This window comes from Ambystoma mexicanum, chromosome 9 (genome assembly GCF_040938575.1).
Source record: "Ambystoma mexicanum isolate Mex_15411 chromosome 9, UKY_AmexF1_1, whole genome shotgun sequence".
In the NCBI taxonomy this organism is placed as follows: Eukaryota; Metazoa; Chordata; class Amphibia; order Caudata; family Ambystomatidae; genus Ambystoma; species Ambystoma mexicanum.
This window is the reverse complement of record NC_090931.1, coordinates 1,018,452,743-1,018,470,301: the sequence shown is the minus strand read 5'-3', so window position 1 is coordinate 1,018,470,301 and position 17,559 is coordinate 1,018,452,743. Positions and strand designations below refer to the sequence as shown.

At 43.2% G+C, this 17,559-nt stretch overlaps 1 protein-coding gene across 7 annotated transcripts in view; it reads right to left on the bottom strand.

Annotated features, from left to right (window-relative positions):
- The window catches only part of LOC138488896 (sodium channel protein type 2 subunit alpha-like), a 1,049,646-nt gene that overhangs the window by 582,826 nt on the left and 449,261 nt on the right, over positions 1–17,559 (bottom strand). For all 7 annotated transcript variants that reach the window (XM_069616277.1, XM_069616276.1, XM_069616279.1 and 4 more), the window contains one exon: positions 2,279–2,370. In XM_069616277.1, the coding sequence (XP_069472378.1) occupies positions 2,279–2,370 (92 nt within the window). The remainder of the gene's footprint in view (positions 1–2,278; positions 2,371–17,559) is intronic.

The window sequence follows — 17,559 nt, the reverse complement described above, 5'->3', positions numbered from 1 at the left end:
TAATTTAACATAAAATGCTACACTGTAAAATGTTGCCTTTATTTTTTTTTTAACATGATGTGGATGGGCAGCCAGATAGCTTATGGCAATGAACAAAAGGAATAGACGAAACCGTGGTTTACTGTGTCTGCAGCCGAGAATGGGGGATGTACACTACAAAATATGTGCTTTTGTAATAAAAGCTATTTTGCAATTCACAATTTGAGTCATGTATGAAAAGTAAAATGCCAACATTTTTACTTTTTGCCTAAACATCTTCTCCAAACGTTTGTTTAAAAAATTGTTTCAGCTTCCTGAAGTCGTTTATTCTGCATTGTGCACAATAATTAAAAAAGGCTTTCTTAATTTACATATTCATTCACAAAGGCATTCATTCAATACCTCACTCTCTACCTCAGTTTCTAAAAAAAAAAATCACTCGTACACTCATGCCTTTACTCATTCACACTCGCCCAATCAATTAATTGTTCATGCACTGTGAAGCAAGAAGTCACTCAATCAATGATTCTATTAAACCGCCTTGAACATCTTATGGCGGAATCAGGGCTGGCATTGTTCTGGCTAATATCCTTGCTCATCCTTCATGATTTCGTCAAGTTTCAATGGCCCGAATTATCTCAGAGTCCCAGTTCCTAATCCATGGAAGCAGTTAACAAGTTTGGTGAGGAATCTGCAGGGACTCTAGGGGCCGCCTTCGACTCAAAGCAGTTCCTCAGACCCCAAGTTACCACACTAGCGACAAGTGCCCATTTCTCACAAGACGTTCTCAGAAAAATCTTCCCATTCCTCAAGTTATACACACATTATGTAGAAGTGACTCATGTTTTAGTCCTGTGCACATTGGAGTACTATAACAGCGCATTTGCAAGGCAGCCCTTCCATTTGCTTCTGGTGGAACAAAGAGTCAGCTCAAAATCCTTCGTACAACACAGAGCACCAACAGGCACACTGTAACAAGATGTCTGATCAATTCGTTTGAATGCTGACAGCCATTTCAGAAACTTCAGATTATCACGAACAGAACCTATGTGCGCCTTCCAGTTACATTACTTGGCCCCTCAATCTGGAAGGAGCTCCCAAAGCACCTCAGACGCATCAATACCACTTCTGGAAAGCACTTAAAAAGTAATTTTTCATGAGAGCTAGTATTCCCCGATTCAACGTCCCTGACTAGCACTGTGGAGACCGGGATCTGACTATCTTTGCTGTTAACCCTCCCCCTTGGGCGACCCTATGCTAGTACTCGTAACAGAGGCCTAACAATCCTTCCTAACCTCATGCATTAGCTATGAGTCACTGGCCTCGACTATCTTTTCCCTTTCCTGGGACTCTTTATGACCTTTCAATCTGTTTCACTCTGAAGCCGTTTCTGCCGTGTGTAGTGCTGTATAGAATGCCAGAAATAAAAGGCGCACCTACTCCTTCACACAATTCATGTTCTAACCATCAGCACATTCATCCAGATCCCTAGTTAATAAATGAGCATACACCACTTAACACCCCACTTACATTCTTACTCGTTACATGCGATATTCATTGTTGAACAGTAGCATGGAAAAGATACATCTTTCATGCAATTTCTAAGCTATATTAAACATTTTTTTTACAGATAAACGTTTGGTTTGGAGAAGAACAACATTTTCACATACTTAGCAACCCATGCAACACCCATGCTTTTCTTTATTAATATATTTGCAAATGTAATGTTTGTTTGAACATAGTATTTATCAATTCAATAGCTATGTATTACAAATACCACTGGCGATGATAAGTTTATCAAATATAGCACAATCAGACAATGTTAACATAATTACATCTGATTACATTTGCAAATATATTTGCTAGCCACCAATGCAAATTTCACAAGCTGGATTTTGCAATGTCTCATGCAAGAATTTGTTAAATTTCAAGGCCGATGGAACAAGCTAATTTGAAAAAGCATGGAATCATACAGTTATTGTAATTTATTGTCTCCTGATTCCTGCTTTTTTGCAATGAGTGGGAAGCAGTATGCCTAATGCTGAAAAGAAGCAATCTTGACTTCCATGGAACTAATGTCACCCTGAGTGTGAACCTGGCTCTCACCTGGAATGACTGATATTGTTTTCAACGCTCGGAGAACCCTGAATGTTCTCAACGCTGAGACATTGCCCAAGTCCACAAACTCTGTCACATATCTGTAATAGGGGATTTCACACACAAACACAATGACAGGACACAAAGAAACATTTGGATGTACACAAGGACCTAACACCTTACACCAATCACTACGTCTTACCTGGAATTACAGAAATAGTTTTCAAAGCTCTTAACACTCTGAAAGTTCGAAGAGCTGAAACATTGCCTAGGTTTACAAATTCTGTTACATACCTGTAGAATTAAATCACAGTTATTCAGAATTCTAGAAGGGTTAATTTGACTAAGGTATTTCATTAAGACCGCTTCTGTTTTGTTTACAATGTAATCAAATAAAATCTTCATAGTGAGTAGAAATGTGCGAAAACCTCTGTACGTACTAATTGGTACAGACAGTAATCGTTTTACATTCATACCAAACAAGAAAACCTGCTTTACATTTTCCTGTAAAGTTAATGTATTGCAAAATAGATATTCAGGAGAAATTGTTTCACTTTTGTATCCCAATTATGAGTGTCATTCTTCGGTTTTTATTTCGGAAAGAGCCAAGAAATAAAAGACTGGAAGCATGACCGCATGTGAAGCTTCGGTAAACAAGGCACTCGGAATGGTAATTAAGCAAATCTACCATGGTGCAGTTGCATGAATAGTTGAAGAATACGAGTCCACAAGAATGGCTTCCCTTCTCAAGGAATCACAATCTCTCTGTTGGAAAAGCATTGAATGTTGGCCGGCCAAACACACAGGAATTTTGATTATTCCTAGGTGAATACAACATAACGTTAGGAATGTATGGATTGTATTAAGAAGTAGAGTCATTTGCACTTTATCATTTCTTATTCGCTTTGGCAGAAAGATTGTTTTTTTTTCTTAACTACCACTCCCAGTATCACCATGTGTAAAGTCCTCTCTCTAGTGTCCTTTTCCAGTCACCTATCTGTGATGAATCTAGCTATGTCACCACTATCTCCCTTTGGAGGGTCTCTCCCAATTTGGCCAGGGAAGGGCAGCCGCTACCTGATCCCGACACTCGGTGTGGCTGCCTGAGAGAGGACCTTGTGGAGGTAGACATTCCTAGTGGGAGTAAAGTGTACTTGCCAGATGCAACACATTATTCCTGCCAATCAAGGGACCCTAAACCACCTTCTTATGACCCTAAGAACAATCCCTGGCATAATAGTCTCATACATTTTCCTCCTCTTAGTAATCCCCTAAAAAGTACTGGGACAAGGAAGAATAAGTCATAACAATGAAGATCAATTTCCCAGTACTGTGATGGAGAGGAGTGGAGGAATGATGATCACTCTAATGAAAACGGTATTCCCCAAGTTGACCGCAGATGATTTGCCTGTGGCCGATTTGACCAAATTTAGGGAGGTTTATTTTCTGCAAATATATGTGGGGTTGGGTTTGAGTTAATAAATAATATAGTTTTTTTTTGGGAGGGTTGCAGGGGGTCTCCTCCTGCACATATCTGTGGTCAAAAGGACAAAATAAAAAGAAATCTCAGTAAAATCGACCACGGGCAAATAAGTTTTGTCAAACAACCCCAATCCATGAAAACTACTGTCAGCAGTCTAGTTTTTTTCCAACTACTGCGACGAGAAAGAGGCAAGGAGCAACAATGATCACTCCTAATGAGAACCACTATCATCAGTCTAGTCTTTCCCCAAATCCTATTGGCCAGAGCCAATATAAAAGTAAGGAAAGACTCACACAGTGTGAGAGGAGCCCTCCCTCGGCAAACCATGTGGAAGGAGAGATACCAGTCCAGAGAAGCAAAAAGGAGGACGACTGTGACATGTTCCCAGGGGCAGTGGAATCCCTGACATGTCCTAGAAGGAGAGACTGCCCCAGCAGAAGGAGAAGTTGAAGCCCAGCTGACCAGGAGAGCTGAGACTCACAGTCTGCAGACTCTCACAGACACAGGGAGAGAGTGGCCCAGCAGAGGGAAAAATAGCCATCCAGCAAATGAGGGAAGCTTACAGTCTACTGGGTTCTCCAGGCTGGCAGGAGAACCCATTCCCCTATCCAGCTGGGGTGAGGCCAATTAAAGTTTATGGTAAACTGAAGCAGGACTCTAAAATATGCTGCTGTGGTTACCAGCGGGAGAGATTTGAAACTCTCCATGAGGAACGAGAGACATTAAGGCTGGAAACAGCTGCTACACCAGGACATGCTGGAGGAATGCCAAGAGCCAGTGAAACACTCTGGTGTGTTCGCACGTGACAGAAGGCACTGCTTTACTTACCGGAACCAAGAACGGCGCAGACGTGCCAAGTGGAAGCCACGAGAGACGGGAGAACGAAGTAGAAGCGGTTGCAAGAAGGAAGCAGATGGAAACCCTCCATTGGCTGACTCCGAAAGAATCCAGTAACGCCAACAAGAGCCGGTGAGTCCACCCAGAGGCAGTGGGGCCACCGGGGCATATCAGCGACCACGGTGAAGGCAAATAATTGTGAACATCATAACTGGGGGGAGAAAACAGGTACTGACTTTTTGTTCATTGGGGAATTAAACTACAAATAAACCCTTTTCAAATATGTGAATGTATACAGAGCAAGTACATGGGAAGCCCAGATAAGATAATATGTCAGGAGGATACATTATCCAGCAAAGGATATATGCAACTCTGGGAGCGGGCAAAGACCAAGTATGAACAGAAGTCCTGGCAGGAGAGTATACGAGGCAATTAAAGGATTGTGTTGATTAGAATCAAGAAGTCCTGAGAAGGAGTAACAGGACTCAGATAAGGGATTGTGTTAACCAAAGAGAAGGAGCAACACCACCTGTCAGAAAAGTATAACAGGTGTACTGAAAGAGATACAATTACAAAACCAGACAGTTTTGTGTGCAAATGTCGTTATTGGCAAAGAAAGGCCCAAGGAACTATTATTTATAAAACCTCAGAGTAAAGAAGAATTCAGGGAATGAAACCACCCTCTGGAACAAGGTCCTGTATCCTTAAAGAACTTTTTGTTGGAGCCATTTATTCTTTTTTTATGAACACTTTGCCAAACCACCCAAGGCTAAAAACATAAAAACATTTTCCATCTTCACATTAAAGTGACACAGACAGATCCTTAGTTTTGGTTTAGGCAGGTACATTCTTCTTAGAGCCGGGTCAGAGAGGCATTTTCCCAACCACTTTGGTCAGAGTTTCATTCCTAACTCTTCACATATCCGTTTCATTTATAACTTGTCCCCTTCGCAATATGGTGTTCTCCTTTTTGCCAGATACCCTCAAACAAAGGAGGCTTAAACTTAAGGCAAGCATAGAGTAAAGGCAAAGATCCCAAATATCCATTTAAACAATCTACAGTCTTTGTAAAAACCGGACTTGGAATCAATAGAAAATTCTTCGTTGGTAGGATTTGAGGGGGCTGAGGAAATGCAGGGAGACAAAAGGATCAGACAAAGGGAGAGAGAGAACACTTGCCTCCTTGTCATTAAAACGATGATGAGTTGTTCATATTTTACAGAGATTAATCAAAAGGTACTAACCAGAGACAACCATTTCTGGGAGTATAATAGGGTTCTGGATATCATTATAAACTGTGGACGGGCCCTCTCCTCTAAGTCCAGAAAAACATCTGTTGAGCTGGTTGAATGTTTACCTAGAACACTAAAATATCTATTTAGAATGGATCCAAAGTTTTCTTTTTAATATTGATAAAGAGTAACTGGTCTAGGGGCTGTCTTTCAGGTGCCAAGTGCACCAATCTCCTTCTACATTTTGAACTCCTGCAACTTGGTTGGCAGAAACGGCCATCTAGAAGCAGGTGGAAACAAGAAACGCACTGACAGCAATAAAATACCTGCACAGAACAAGTTTCCACCCAAGCCACACAAAAGGGTCCATTTTCTACAGCCAGGCCATCCCGTACCAACACATATGCTCGAACAGGAAAACAAGTGACAGCCAACTTACCACACTATGTACACCCTTTCTGCTAAAAGGTCACTCGGCCAGACACATTGACAAGGAATTTGACTATGCTTTAAAAATACCCATGGACAACCTGCTACAATATAGAAACAAAAGAGACACAGAACAAATGCCTTTGGCTGTCACCTTTCACCCGGCACTAACCCAACTGAATAGGATTGTGACGGACCTACATCCAATTTTCAGACAGGGATGATGAACTGAGAGACATCTCCAAAGAAGCTCCCCTAATTACACAAAAAAAGCAACCAAAAAACCTAGCACAGCCTTTCATCAAAAGTACATTTCCACTAGATCAAGAACAAGGAAGACCTTGAACTTACCCTTGCAACATCAGGAGAAGTGAAACATGCCAACGCATCTGTACCAGATCTGCCATAACAACCGAGCAGAACTGAATGATACAATGGACATACAACTGCAGATCATCCAATGTTGTATACCTCATCCAATGCAAAACATGCATTCAAGGGAATTAATTGGGCGAGGCCTGCAAACAGCTGCGTAAAAGGATGAACCTTCATAGATACACCATCTCAAACCACAAAACAGAAACCCCAGTCGGTCAACACTTTTCACAGGATGGTCATTCATTGCAGGATACATCAGTGATGGTTTTAAAAGGTGCCCTCTCAAATGCCACACAGATAAGGATGTGGGAGTTCAAGAACCAGAAGATGCTTAACCTAAAAGACAGTGGTCTTGACATTGGATTGATGACACACTATGGCCACCTTTGAGCCCGGCCCAGCAGTACAATCACATCAACAAAGTCAGAAGACTCCATTACAGCAGGATTTTTCACCACCAACTGCCAGACACTGTTGTTCAGGATCTCTAAGGTGTGAGCTGCACAGGAGACCTACAACGGAAATCTTGGGCATCTTACCTCAAATGTTTTGTACCAATTACCGAGAATTGGACAAGCTGAGATGGTAGCCGACACTGCACCGTCTAGAAATGGGCAACGCTTTTATTCTTCATTTTCAACACTGTATGCAAGTCAGGAAACCACTGTGAAGCCTCAGGCATAGTGAGTTAACACTGGAGACTGCATCAGTTAAACTTTGGAGCACCTTTTTGTAGTGACAAATTGTAAACCAGCCAGGAAGCCTAAGCTGCTGTATTGGAATCACCAAAACGCCCTGACGCTATTTAGAAGCTGCAAAATCCGTTTAAGACTCTGTGATCAAATATAAACTGACCCCGTTTCCCAACTATGTGTTTTCAAACTCTCACTTCAATACGCCTTTTAAAATAACATCAGCAATTTTAGGAAAATAGCAGGGCCATTTTATGACTGCTTGCACCTAACTTAATGGTTACATGTGAAAATAATCTGTTTGTTCTCCTTTTGTCTGTTAAATGCAACTCTCAGAATGTGTACTGTTTTCAATCCCTTGTGTCCTCTACTTCCAGCAGTGTTTATGGCCTTTTAGACAAGAAAACAATTCCAGGTCTATATTCCATTCATTCTATTCATCCAGCCAATGAAATGTTCCTATTTTCAATGTCATAATGATCTGTGCTGTGGCTTTCCTTTACAAACCATTTCACTCTGCAAAATCTGATGAAGAGATATGTGGGACTTCGTAAGCACATTTTCTGTTCCATCTCTGCATAGATTTTCCAGTTAGTCCAATAAAAGGTTTAAAAATCTGCAACGTGTGATTTTAAACTGGACTAACAAGGTGTCTAACTTTTCATTGAACTCCTGCAAGAAATTCTGACTGGACTTTTAGCTGACAAGGAAGGCAGCATTCCCAAAGGTATGTTGCCATTCATGATAGGATAGCTGATTTATTAATGTGTGGCATCAATGTGAAATTGGCAATTTTAACATTAATCAGCCAATTCCCCTGGTTTTAAGTGAATGACTGATGCAAAGGACCCAGCAACAAGCTCAGAATAACTTATATGCATTTGCGAATCCAGTGCAGACCACCTACTTCTAGTCAACAGAGAACAGCACCTTTCTCCAAACTTGCAACAAACTCTAAATGTAGATGTGGAGGCGAACTGAAGATAACTTTAAAATGTCATGCCTGCATGTTTCGCAGCCACCACTGAAATGAGCTCTTTATATATACTGAAAGCAGGACCTAAAATTGAATAGGCTGTGCCTTTTCATAGGTCTGCCAACTTTAAACTTTCTGTTGTCGAGAGGATTTGGAAACATTGGTGTAAATGGACACAGCTAGCAGACTGATTGCTAGGTGTCACAAAGACACCAAGTTAGCCTGAGAATTGTTCTTAGATCTCTCTTTATCTTCCAAATCGTTGATGTTGGAAGATGGAGCCCGAAATTCCCCCAATTTATTAAGCAACCCAGAAACTGTAAGCCTTGTTGTGGAGCCACGCCAGACTTTTTTTGGTTAGCAATTAAGATACACTTCTCTCAAATGGCATCTGAACAAACCTCTTGATCTGAGGAAACCATGGCCATGGAAAGTCTGAGTGTGGCAGAATGGCAGAACCCTGCCCATGCCATCCTTGCCCGAGATCTTTGTAATTAAACTGAAAAGGGATTACAGTAACATGTGAATTAGGGTACTTTTTTTTTAATTTTTGAGGCACGAGGGGGCAGTGTAAATGTGAGGCAGCGATCAGCCTATGGCTTTGGTGTGAACAAGCAGGTGTTGATTGGGCTTGTACTGTGGAACACAGCCCGCATTCGCTCCAACCTCATTGGGTGGGCACCCACTTCAGGATGCTAATGGAATCCACAAGCTGTGGCACCAACAGCAATTACGAACAGCAAATTGGCAGAGGAAAATAAATTAGCATTTGTTTAAGGATTCAACAAATTATGACATTAAGGAATGCAAAGTCAGCGAAAACAAATATCGGCACGGGTAAATTCGAGAGGCAAAAGTGTCATGATAGTGAAACAATATAAGTGCAAGTAAAAGGTCTTACAAATATAAAATAAGAGTAGAATTTAAGAGGTCGACAGAGTATGAGAGTGGCGTGGTAGACTCATGGGAGATTGCTTACCAAAAAGATTGAGTGATGGAATGAGAGTGCATGTGACTCCCATAGTATTGGTTATATGGGGCTGTTGGCCTTCCGGAAACAGCTCTGTAAACTTGTTACTTTGAAATTTAAAACAGTTATCAGTTAACACAACCCATCTGGTTTAGAAAAGATCTAATGTAATTTGTTAATGGTAAATCCGTTACATTCCTGAGAAAATGGAAACAGCTGCCCCTAAGAATCTCTAAACAAAAAATAAACTGAGAAAGGACGAAAACGCATCAATAAAATAGGCTTAACATGACATGGCAAACTGCAAGAACGCAGAAATGTAAATTATGAGACAGTTGGCCAGAAAAAGAGACAACTGAAGCCGAAAACTAGCAAGATAACAAAATGTTACAAGTGATGCCACAGGACAACTTGTGTGAATTGAATGATTGATTCTGCATAGAATGTACATCTGCTTCTATATTTCCTTATGACCCACATAATGTGGCTATGACGACCAAACCAAACAACATGTTTCCTGTGGAGTCGGCAATGCATCTTTGCAGTGCACATACATTTACTGAAATGAAATATTCAGAGGCATAAGAACAGAAGGGTTTTATAATGGCAATGTCTGCGAATATCATCCTTGCTTCATTAGTCTACTGTACATCATCTATTAGATATAAATAAAATATCAATTCAATTTAGAATGAGATAATCAAGTAAGAAATGCAGGATTAATCATTCCTTCTGTGAAATCAGTTTAGGTAACACAACACTACAAAAAGGCACACATATAATTAAGCAATATGACCCGAGCTTCGCTCGGGCCTATAACTATGGCCCCGGGGCATTACCAGAGTCGGTAATGCCCCTGCCGCAAGGGTCATATTGCTATTAGTATCCCGGCCCGCAATATTTGCATGACCGGGGTACTAAAAGCAATTTTTTTCTGTCCCGAAATGCTGCGGCGTTTCGGGACAGAAAAAAAACTACCAAGAAAATGGCCGCCGCCATGGAAAGGGAAAACGGAGTCCGTTTTCCCTTTCCATGGCCGTCATCGGGAGCGGACGCGCTGGGAACACATGTGTTCCCAGCGCGTCCGCTCCCAAAAAAGGATCAATAAAAAGGTAAGTGGGGTTGGGAGGGGAAAAAAAAAAAACGTACCTGCGTCCTTTCCTCGGGGGACGAGGAAAGCCCCAAGCCGTGTGGAGGCGCGGAGCGGGGATGTCCCCGCTCCGAGTCTCCACACGGCTGGAGACTTCCCTCGTCCCCCGCCGGGGACGCAAAAAAGGATCAAGAAAAAGGTAAGTGGGTTTGGGAGGGTGGGAGTGGGAGGGGGGAAAAAAAACATACCTGCGTCCCCAGCGGGGGACGAGGAAAGCCCCCAGCCGTGTGGAGGCGCGGAGCGGGGACGGCCCCGCTCCGAGTCTCCACACGGCTGGAGACTTGCCTCGTCCCCCGCCGGGGACGCATAACAAGAGGGTAAGTAGGGGGGGTGGGAGAAAAGGAGAGGGAAGGGAAAAAAAATACCTGAGTCCCGGCGGGGGGCGAAGGCAGCCTCTCAGCTGCGGGGAGGCCCCGCTTCGAGCCTCCCCATAGGCTGAGGGGTTGCCACGCCCCCCGCCGGCGAAAAAGGCAGTGGAATCCTGACGGAGGGATTCCCGGCCGGGTATGGACCTGGCGAGAGCCAATCAGAATGCTTGTCTCTCGCCGGGGTACTAATGTGTCTTGTTTGTATCAGTAACTTTTCACAATTCCAAAATTAAGTTCATGTTAATGTGCGTAAGATTGAACTACATGAGAAAACACACAATATGCTCTTCGGCAAGCGCTGTGAAACCACTTCAATCGGTTTTACTGCTCTTACAAAAAACAGACTCTTATTTGTGTCAGGGGGAAAGAGAACTGTCATTGAAGAAAGAAAGAAAGAAAGAAAGAAAGAAAGAAAGAAAGAAAGAAAGAAAGAAAGAAAGAAAGAAAGAAAGAAAGAAAGAAAGAAAGAAATGAAAAACTACAGTGTAGTCTGGAACAAATGCAAGGAGTGGAAGATGGCTAAAGTAGACCATGAAGTGTTATGTTTTCTTGAAATATTTTAATCCATTTTAAGAGACAAAAAGCTAAACTGCAGCCAAACGAAACGCAATCTAGTGTTGCAGGGTGGTTGCATGTTTTCATCATTCCTAACATCTTCATTAAAGGGGAGCAGTTGCCATTGGCGGCCTGCATTCCCTCCTGTGCAAGAAAGAGGAATGCCTGTCGAGAGTGCAACATCACTTAGAGCCACTCCTTTGGGTCTAGGCAAATGAGCCCGCTACGCAATACCCTCCCTAAGGGACAGGGCAAGCGGGATCCCACTGGGGGCGACAAGGAATGCCCAAGTAAAGATTCCATCCCACCTCCATTGGGGGTTGAACAGAATGAGAATGTACAGGACCCCTTTAAGGTGGACGGCTTTGTATCTGACCTGTATTTGTTACCGCCTTCTTGTGAACACCAGGACCAATGGCGGTGTCCCTTTCTTCCCATGGAGGAACCCAAATATACCAGTACACCAGCAGTACAAGAGAGTAACAGCCGGAGGGTGAGAAATGCCTGCCTGCACGTCCTTGAAGAGGAGGGAGTCCCTCCCACAAAGGAAGCAGCAGATTGAAGTACCACATCGTAAATGTAGTGGGTGGAGAGTCCGGAAAACCCGTGGAACACTGCGCTTGTTGTAACTTGGAGATCACAGAAACCCTAGGACCGCCTAAGCTGACACAGACAAGGCGAACCACAAACAGCAAGGAGAAGTCTAACCGAAGTGATGGCTGGAGCCCGCCCCGCCCTGATGTGGAGAGGAAAAACAAACATCCAGATTGACGCCCAGTATTAGGCACAGAGCTGCGTCGGCCAGAGCAACTAAACTTCCAGATGCATCATGATGCAGGAAGAGAGGTAAGTGATCTCATGTCAAAAGCGGTCTGGCGACAAGCAGGCCAATGCGAAGCCCACACAGGGCTGCATGACCAAACATCCCACGAAGAGGTGAAGAAACTGAGAAAAATAAGGCTGACCAAGGCACTGCCAAGGCACTTGGGTAAGTTCCCAACTATTTATTTAGAAATGTATTTCTTAGAGTACGTTTAAACTTATTACCCATTAAAGAGGTCCTAGGCATGCACCAGAGGTGGTCCAAGGGGAACAAGTGTCATTTCTGGAAGGTTGCTTCTGAAACAAACATAGAGGCCTTGTTACGCTCACCTGGTCTCTGAGGGGACGTTGGGGCACGGTTGCAGCCCTCCCTGGACTTGGCTCCCCTGGATCAGACTCCTTCCCCAGCTGCTGTAGTGTGGGCTGCTCTGGTTGCTGGCACTGCCCCTGAGAGAATACGAGAGGCAGTGAGAATGCTGTGGTTGGATTGTGATTTCCCTTGAATCCTTCGTTCCAGAATGAGGTGAGCATGCGTTTACCCTTGTAGTCTCACCTGTTTTCTTGTAAGGATGAGCTCTCCGTCCTGCTTCTCATCAGCAGGGGCGCCTTTGATGGACCTAGTTGCTTCATTGGTCTGTGTGCATGGCGGCCCAGACCAGCTGTGACCGCACCACTTTGAAGGTAAGTGTTCTTAACAATGATTATTGTCCGTATCCTTTTAGAATGTCTTTTTCCCTTGATTAATGTCCGTAACCCTTGTAATGTCTTTTCTCTCCCCAATAGGTGGGAAGATGGCCACATGGAGTCGCGGTTTTGGGAGCGAGCCAAATGATGCCAGAGGGGGTTGAGAGGTTCCCAAATAGAAGGTAAGTTGGTTTTGAAGGTCGAATGCAAGGCTTATGTGTTGCACGACAAAGCATAAGATATTTATGCAGTCTCTAACCTTGTGTCCTTTTCTCTTACACAGATGGCCTGGCGGCGTCAGAAGGGAGGCGGCTATCCGAAGGCCTGGTAGCGATAACTGGATGGATGGATCCGTGAGGATGCTGGGCGAGGAGAAGAGCTCCCGCGTAGTTAGACACCCTGAACAGGTGAGGATGCGCCCGACTCTGATGACAATGGGAATCAGGTAAGATGTGATGCGCTGCAGGCGATGGGATTGCAGGAGACAGGTAAAATGCGCATCCGGCGATGGTGTTGGTGGAGTCAGGTAAGGTGCGCGCTGAAGATGAAGAGTTGGAGTCAGGTAAGCTGCGCTTCAAGCGGTGGTGCAGCTGGAGTCAGGTAAGCTGCGCACTGAAGATGATGTACTGGAACCTGGCGAGATGCGCGCTGCCATGATGAGCTGGAAACAGGTAAGAGCGCTTCAGGGAGCGGTAAGCGTTACGCTACAGAAAGCAGACTAATGCAAAGCGCTTGTATGCGGGTGGGGCTGGCGTAAATAGCCTGGTCCCAGCCCCTCCCCTTTGACCCTGCCTTGTGGCCCCACCCAGAGACTGCTGCACGGGCTCCCCAATGTTTCCTAATGGCCAGGCCTCTAGACGATAAAGATAGTGGCCTTTGTCCTGTGGCCATGACAGGCCTTTGTTATCTTGCCCTCACCTGGCCGACAAAAGAGTTCTTTATTGAGCACATTTTTCCATCAGCACAGATCTTTAACAGAGCAAGCTGTTTGGGCAATTTTATTTCATGGTCATAACGCAGCTCTAACCTTGGCCATTGTTAGGTTTGTTCAGCACATGGGCCTCACAAATTAGATACTTTGTTGTACTCAGCTGAGGATGATCATGTTGTATTTGGTTTTACGTACACATGTTGTGTTCTATGATTTTTAAAATCATGTTTTTATTGGATGAAACCTTTTTTTATTGTTAACTAGAGGTACAACCTGGCATTGCACAGATCTGTAGCTGACATGCATGTGGGGGTCTGCTTTAGCATTGCATATGTTTTATTGTGTCATAAATTCCTATTTTTGAAAAATCGTAAAATCTGCAATCTCCCAAAAAATCCTTATACTGATAGAACAGGGCTGGACCCCACTCCACCCCTGTGTGGGGCAAATGGGTGGGATTGGTCAAATGCCACTACCACCAGTACACCCCAGACTGGTATGCTGACCTTGTGTCCTAACTTTCTGTTATTCAAAAAGTTGCCAAATCAGCAATCTCCCGAAACCGCTTATACTGATTGCAGAGGGCTGGACCCCATCCTGTGCAGGGCGAATGGGTGTGGTTGCTCAGATTTCACTATCGCTAGTACACCCCAGACTTGTATGCCGACCTTGGGCCAACATTTCAGCCCACCAACTGTTATGGGGCTGGAGCCAACCCAGAACATGCAAACACACTTTCACAAATATATGTATAGATTGTATGTTGATAATTTAATACTATTGTATTTTAAATTAATCTGTTTGGTGTATTGTAAGAATGTATTGCATTTTATTATAAAGGTTGAATGTGCACCCATATACAATTTATTTAAAAAAACAAAAAAAGCAGCAGACTACCAAACAGGGCTGAACCCACCTGTAGCCCATGGCAGACAGAAAGTAGGAGTACCCTAGAAGGGGTGACCAAAACAACTACCACAGTAGGGCTGACCTGACCCTTAGTCCACTCAGGGCTGAGAAACCGGTTACCCCGTGAGTAGGTGAGCAAAAAGACATAACAACCAGGGCTGGCCAAGCCTGTAGCCTACCTGAGGTGAACAATTCAGAAGAATAACCCGCAGACCTTGTTGCCATTGCGAATATCGACCTATCAAGGGAAAATTTCCAAGAAGAAGGGATAAATCAAAGACTATTTGGACTTTGGACTTTGCAATCAAGAAGGACATCAAAAAGAATGTTTTGTTTTCGAACGTTGATACTTAACCAAGAACTGAATGATATTAGAAGATATTTAGAATACCAGCCACCACAAAATTTGCGAAAAGGGGAAGTTACACGATTCTAAGCTGAAGCTTAGGTTTTCTCTTTCTTTCTTTCTTTCTTTCTTTCTTTCTTTCTTTCTTTCTTTCTTTCTTTCTTTCTTTCTTTCTTTCTTTCTTTCTTTCTTTCTTTCTTTCTTTCTTTCTTTCTTTCTTGGGCATAGTGTAGGTTAGAATAGAGTAGGACCAAGGACAGTATTTATTTGTGAGACTTGCTGACAAACACCCATTTGTTATTTTCTAGATTATGGACCCCATTATAGAAAAAGGGTAAACAAAAGTTTTCTTTGATTTCTTTAATAAACAAAATTGTTGAACCATGTCTTCTGGTCTGCCTCGTATGTCTGCCTTGCCCACTGCTCTGTGGTGATTTTCATCCCCGACTGGAGAATTTTAGGAGACCAGCTCCATGTCGCAGTCACTGTTTTGAAGACGGTGTTCCTCTGCAGGGGTCTCTCTTCCCTCTGCCCCTGCAACCAATTGCCAGAGTACTGTCCTACTGTCCCTGCTGGCGATGTTGTGCTATCAAGGCAATGAGCCACAAAGGGTTATTGGTAGTTTGATGACTGTTCTCTATAGGCCTTTCTCACTGCAGGGCTACATCATTTCTGACAGGTGTATTGGCAATGGCCCCAAACAATCTGGTTTTGATTTTCTTTCTTGATCTCTCCAATGTTCGATCTACTTTTTTTGCCAAACAAGTTTTCACCATCAAATGGAATGTTGATTTTTGCCTTTATTTCTATTCTGAAGCCAGAAGCCTTGAGCTACCAGTACCTTTTAATCATTAAGCCTGTAGCTGATTCGCTACCCACTATCTCTGCTTCATCAAAATTAGTTTTTGTTCATGTTATTAAACAAAACTTTGCATTTCTGTAAAACAGCCTGTGCCCGAGCTTTTTGTAGAACCCTCGAAATCAATAGTTGTATTTGACCCCCTTTTAAATGCTTATACTTTTTTGTATTTGCACAGTGTTTGTTGTATGCTGCTGTGGTGACCATCCTTCTACCCAGAGCATGAATACCTCGGCTTTCTTTGTCTGTCGGTGCCTCCAATGTGGATGAGATAATGACACATTCTCCTAATACCTGTGGTGACTATCATCAAGTCGACTTTAGGATATTTTTCTCTATTCTAAATCTTACATGCCTTGAAGTTGCACAACCAAGCAGGTCTTATCTAAACTGTTTTTTAATATGCTCCATTATAGGTATGGTGTGTGAGAGATTTTGGTTCACTCAGTGTTTTGGCCAAAATAATCTGTGTCCTTCTCCTCCTTCATGCTGGCATGGTGTTTAGTCTGTTAGCATTGAGTGACTATGACAGTGGGGACTCTTTTTCATCTGGAGAATCCATAATGATATCACCTTAAACACTTTCTGCTTCAGCCTGTACGTGCTTTTCTTCCTCAAAGCAGTAGCCTTCTTCATCATATTGCGTAAGGGGAATTGTGCTTACATGTATTTTAGGTATTTTATAATGGCCAGAAGACAGACCATCAGCGCTCCTCCTTTCCCTAGATAACTTCTCTTTATGAGTGGATACACATTCTTGAACGCTTCCTGGAACTTAAGCTTGTCTTCTGTTATGGATGGTGTTTCCATTGTTTATGGTAAATGCCCATTAACACCTCAGAGTGCTAATGCATATTGGTTAGGGATGTGTACAAGGCCTCTTTAGAGTGTTGTTCCTCTTTAAGAAGTTCTCCGAGTCTACCTTTGAATGTGTTCTTTCTGCACACAGTCAGTCTTTTTCCTGATATGGAATGTTTTCCGTGACATGCCTTGCTTGTCACCATGGCTCTTTTCTGTGCCATACAGATTTTCGGTGGCATGTTGTCTTTCAATGCCCTGTTCCTTGATGGAGCCATGCAATCTTTCGGTGACATTCATCTTTCGGTAACATTATCATGCCTCCAAGGCGTGATGATTTGAGGTTGCTTTTCTGGATCGAATTCTTATGGATTCTCATGTGTTTTACTATATAACAGCTTTGGGGTCTATGGTGCCGAAATATGTTGCAGTATTAACATTGCCTTCTTTGGATTGATTGACTCTGTGCTCCTCGTGTGCTCTTTTGTCTTTTTTGCTTGATTACACCATTGTCTCTCAACACATACCTTCTTATGCATTCTTGTCGATGATGGTGTAAGACTTCACAGGATCAATGTGGGAAATAACTTGTGTGGGAACAGTGGACTGTATCGAATGGGTACAGGTGCCCATTCCGTGGGTATTTTAAAATTCTGTGCTTCTGCAAAGTCGGCATCTGGCGCAGATGCCATTTCAGCCTCTAGCTACTCCACCTCAAAGATGCTCTGACAGCACTGAGGTCTCAGATCCATCGGCCACAGTAATGTAGCCTGTCCATGCTTTTGCATGTTTTCAGTCTCTTTGGTTTAAACTTTCCAAAAACACTAGTTGCAGATCCTGTGTTTGTCGATCCATGGACGCCTGTGAGTACAAAGGAGTCTTTTCCCTGGATCCAAGAGAATGAGAACACTTGAGAATCGAAATTGTGAAACAAATATTGCATAATTTCTTTGTATGAACTACCTCTGTGTCTAGGGCTATCACAAAACAAACCTGACCAATGCATTGAAAGGTTCAAAGTCACCTTTCTTTTTCCTTACAATCAGTGTCCGCAACCAAAGGTG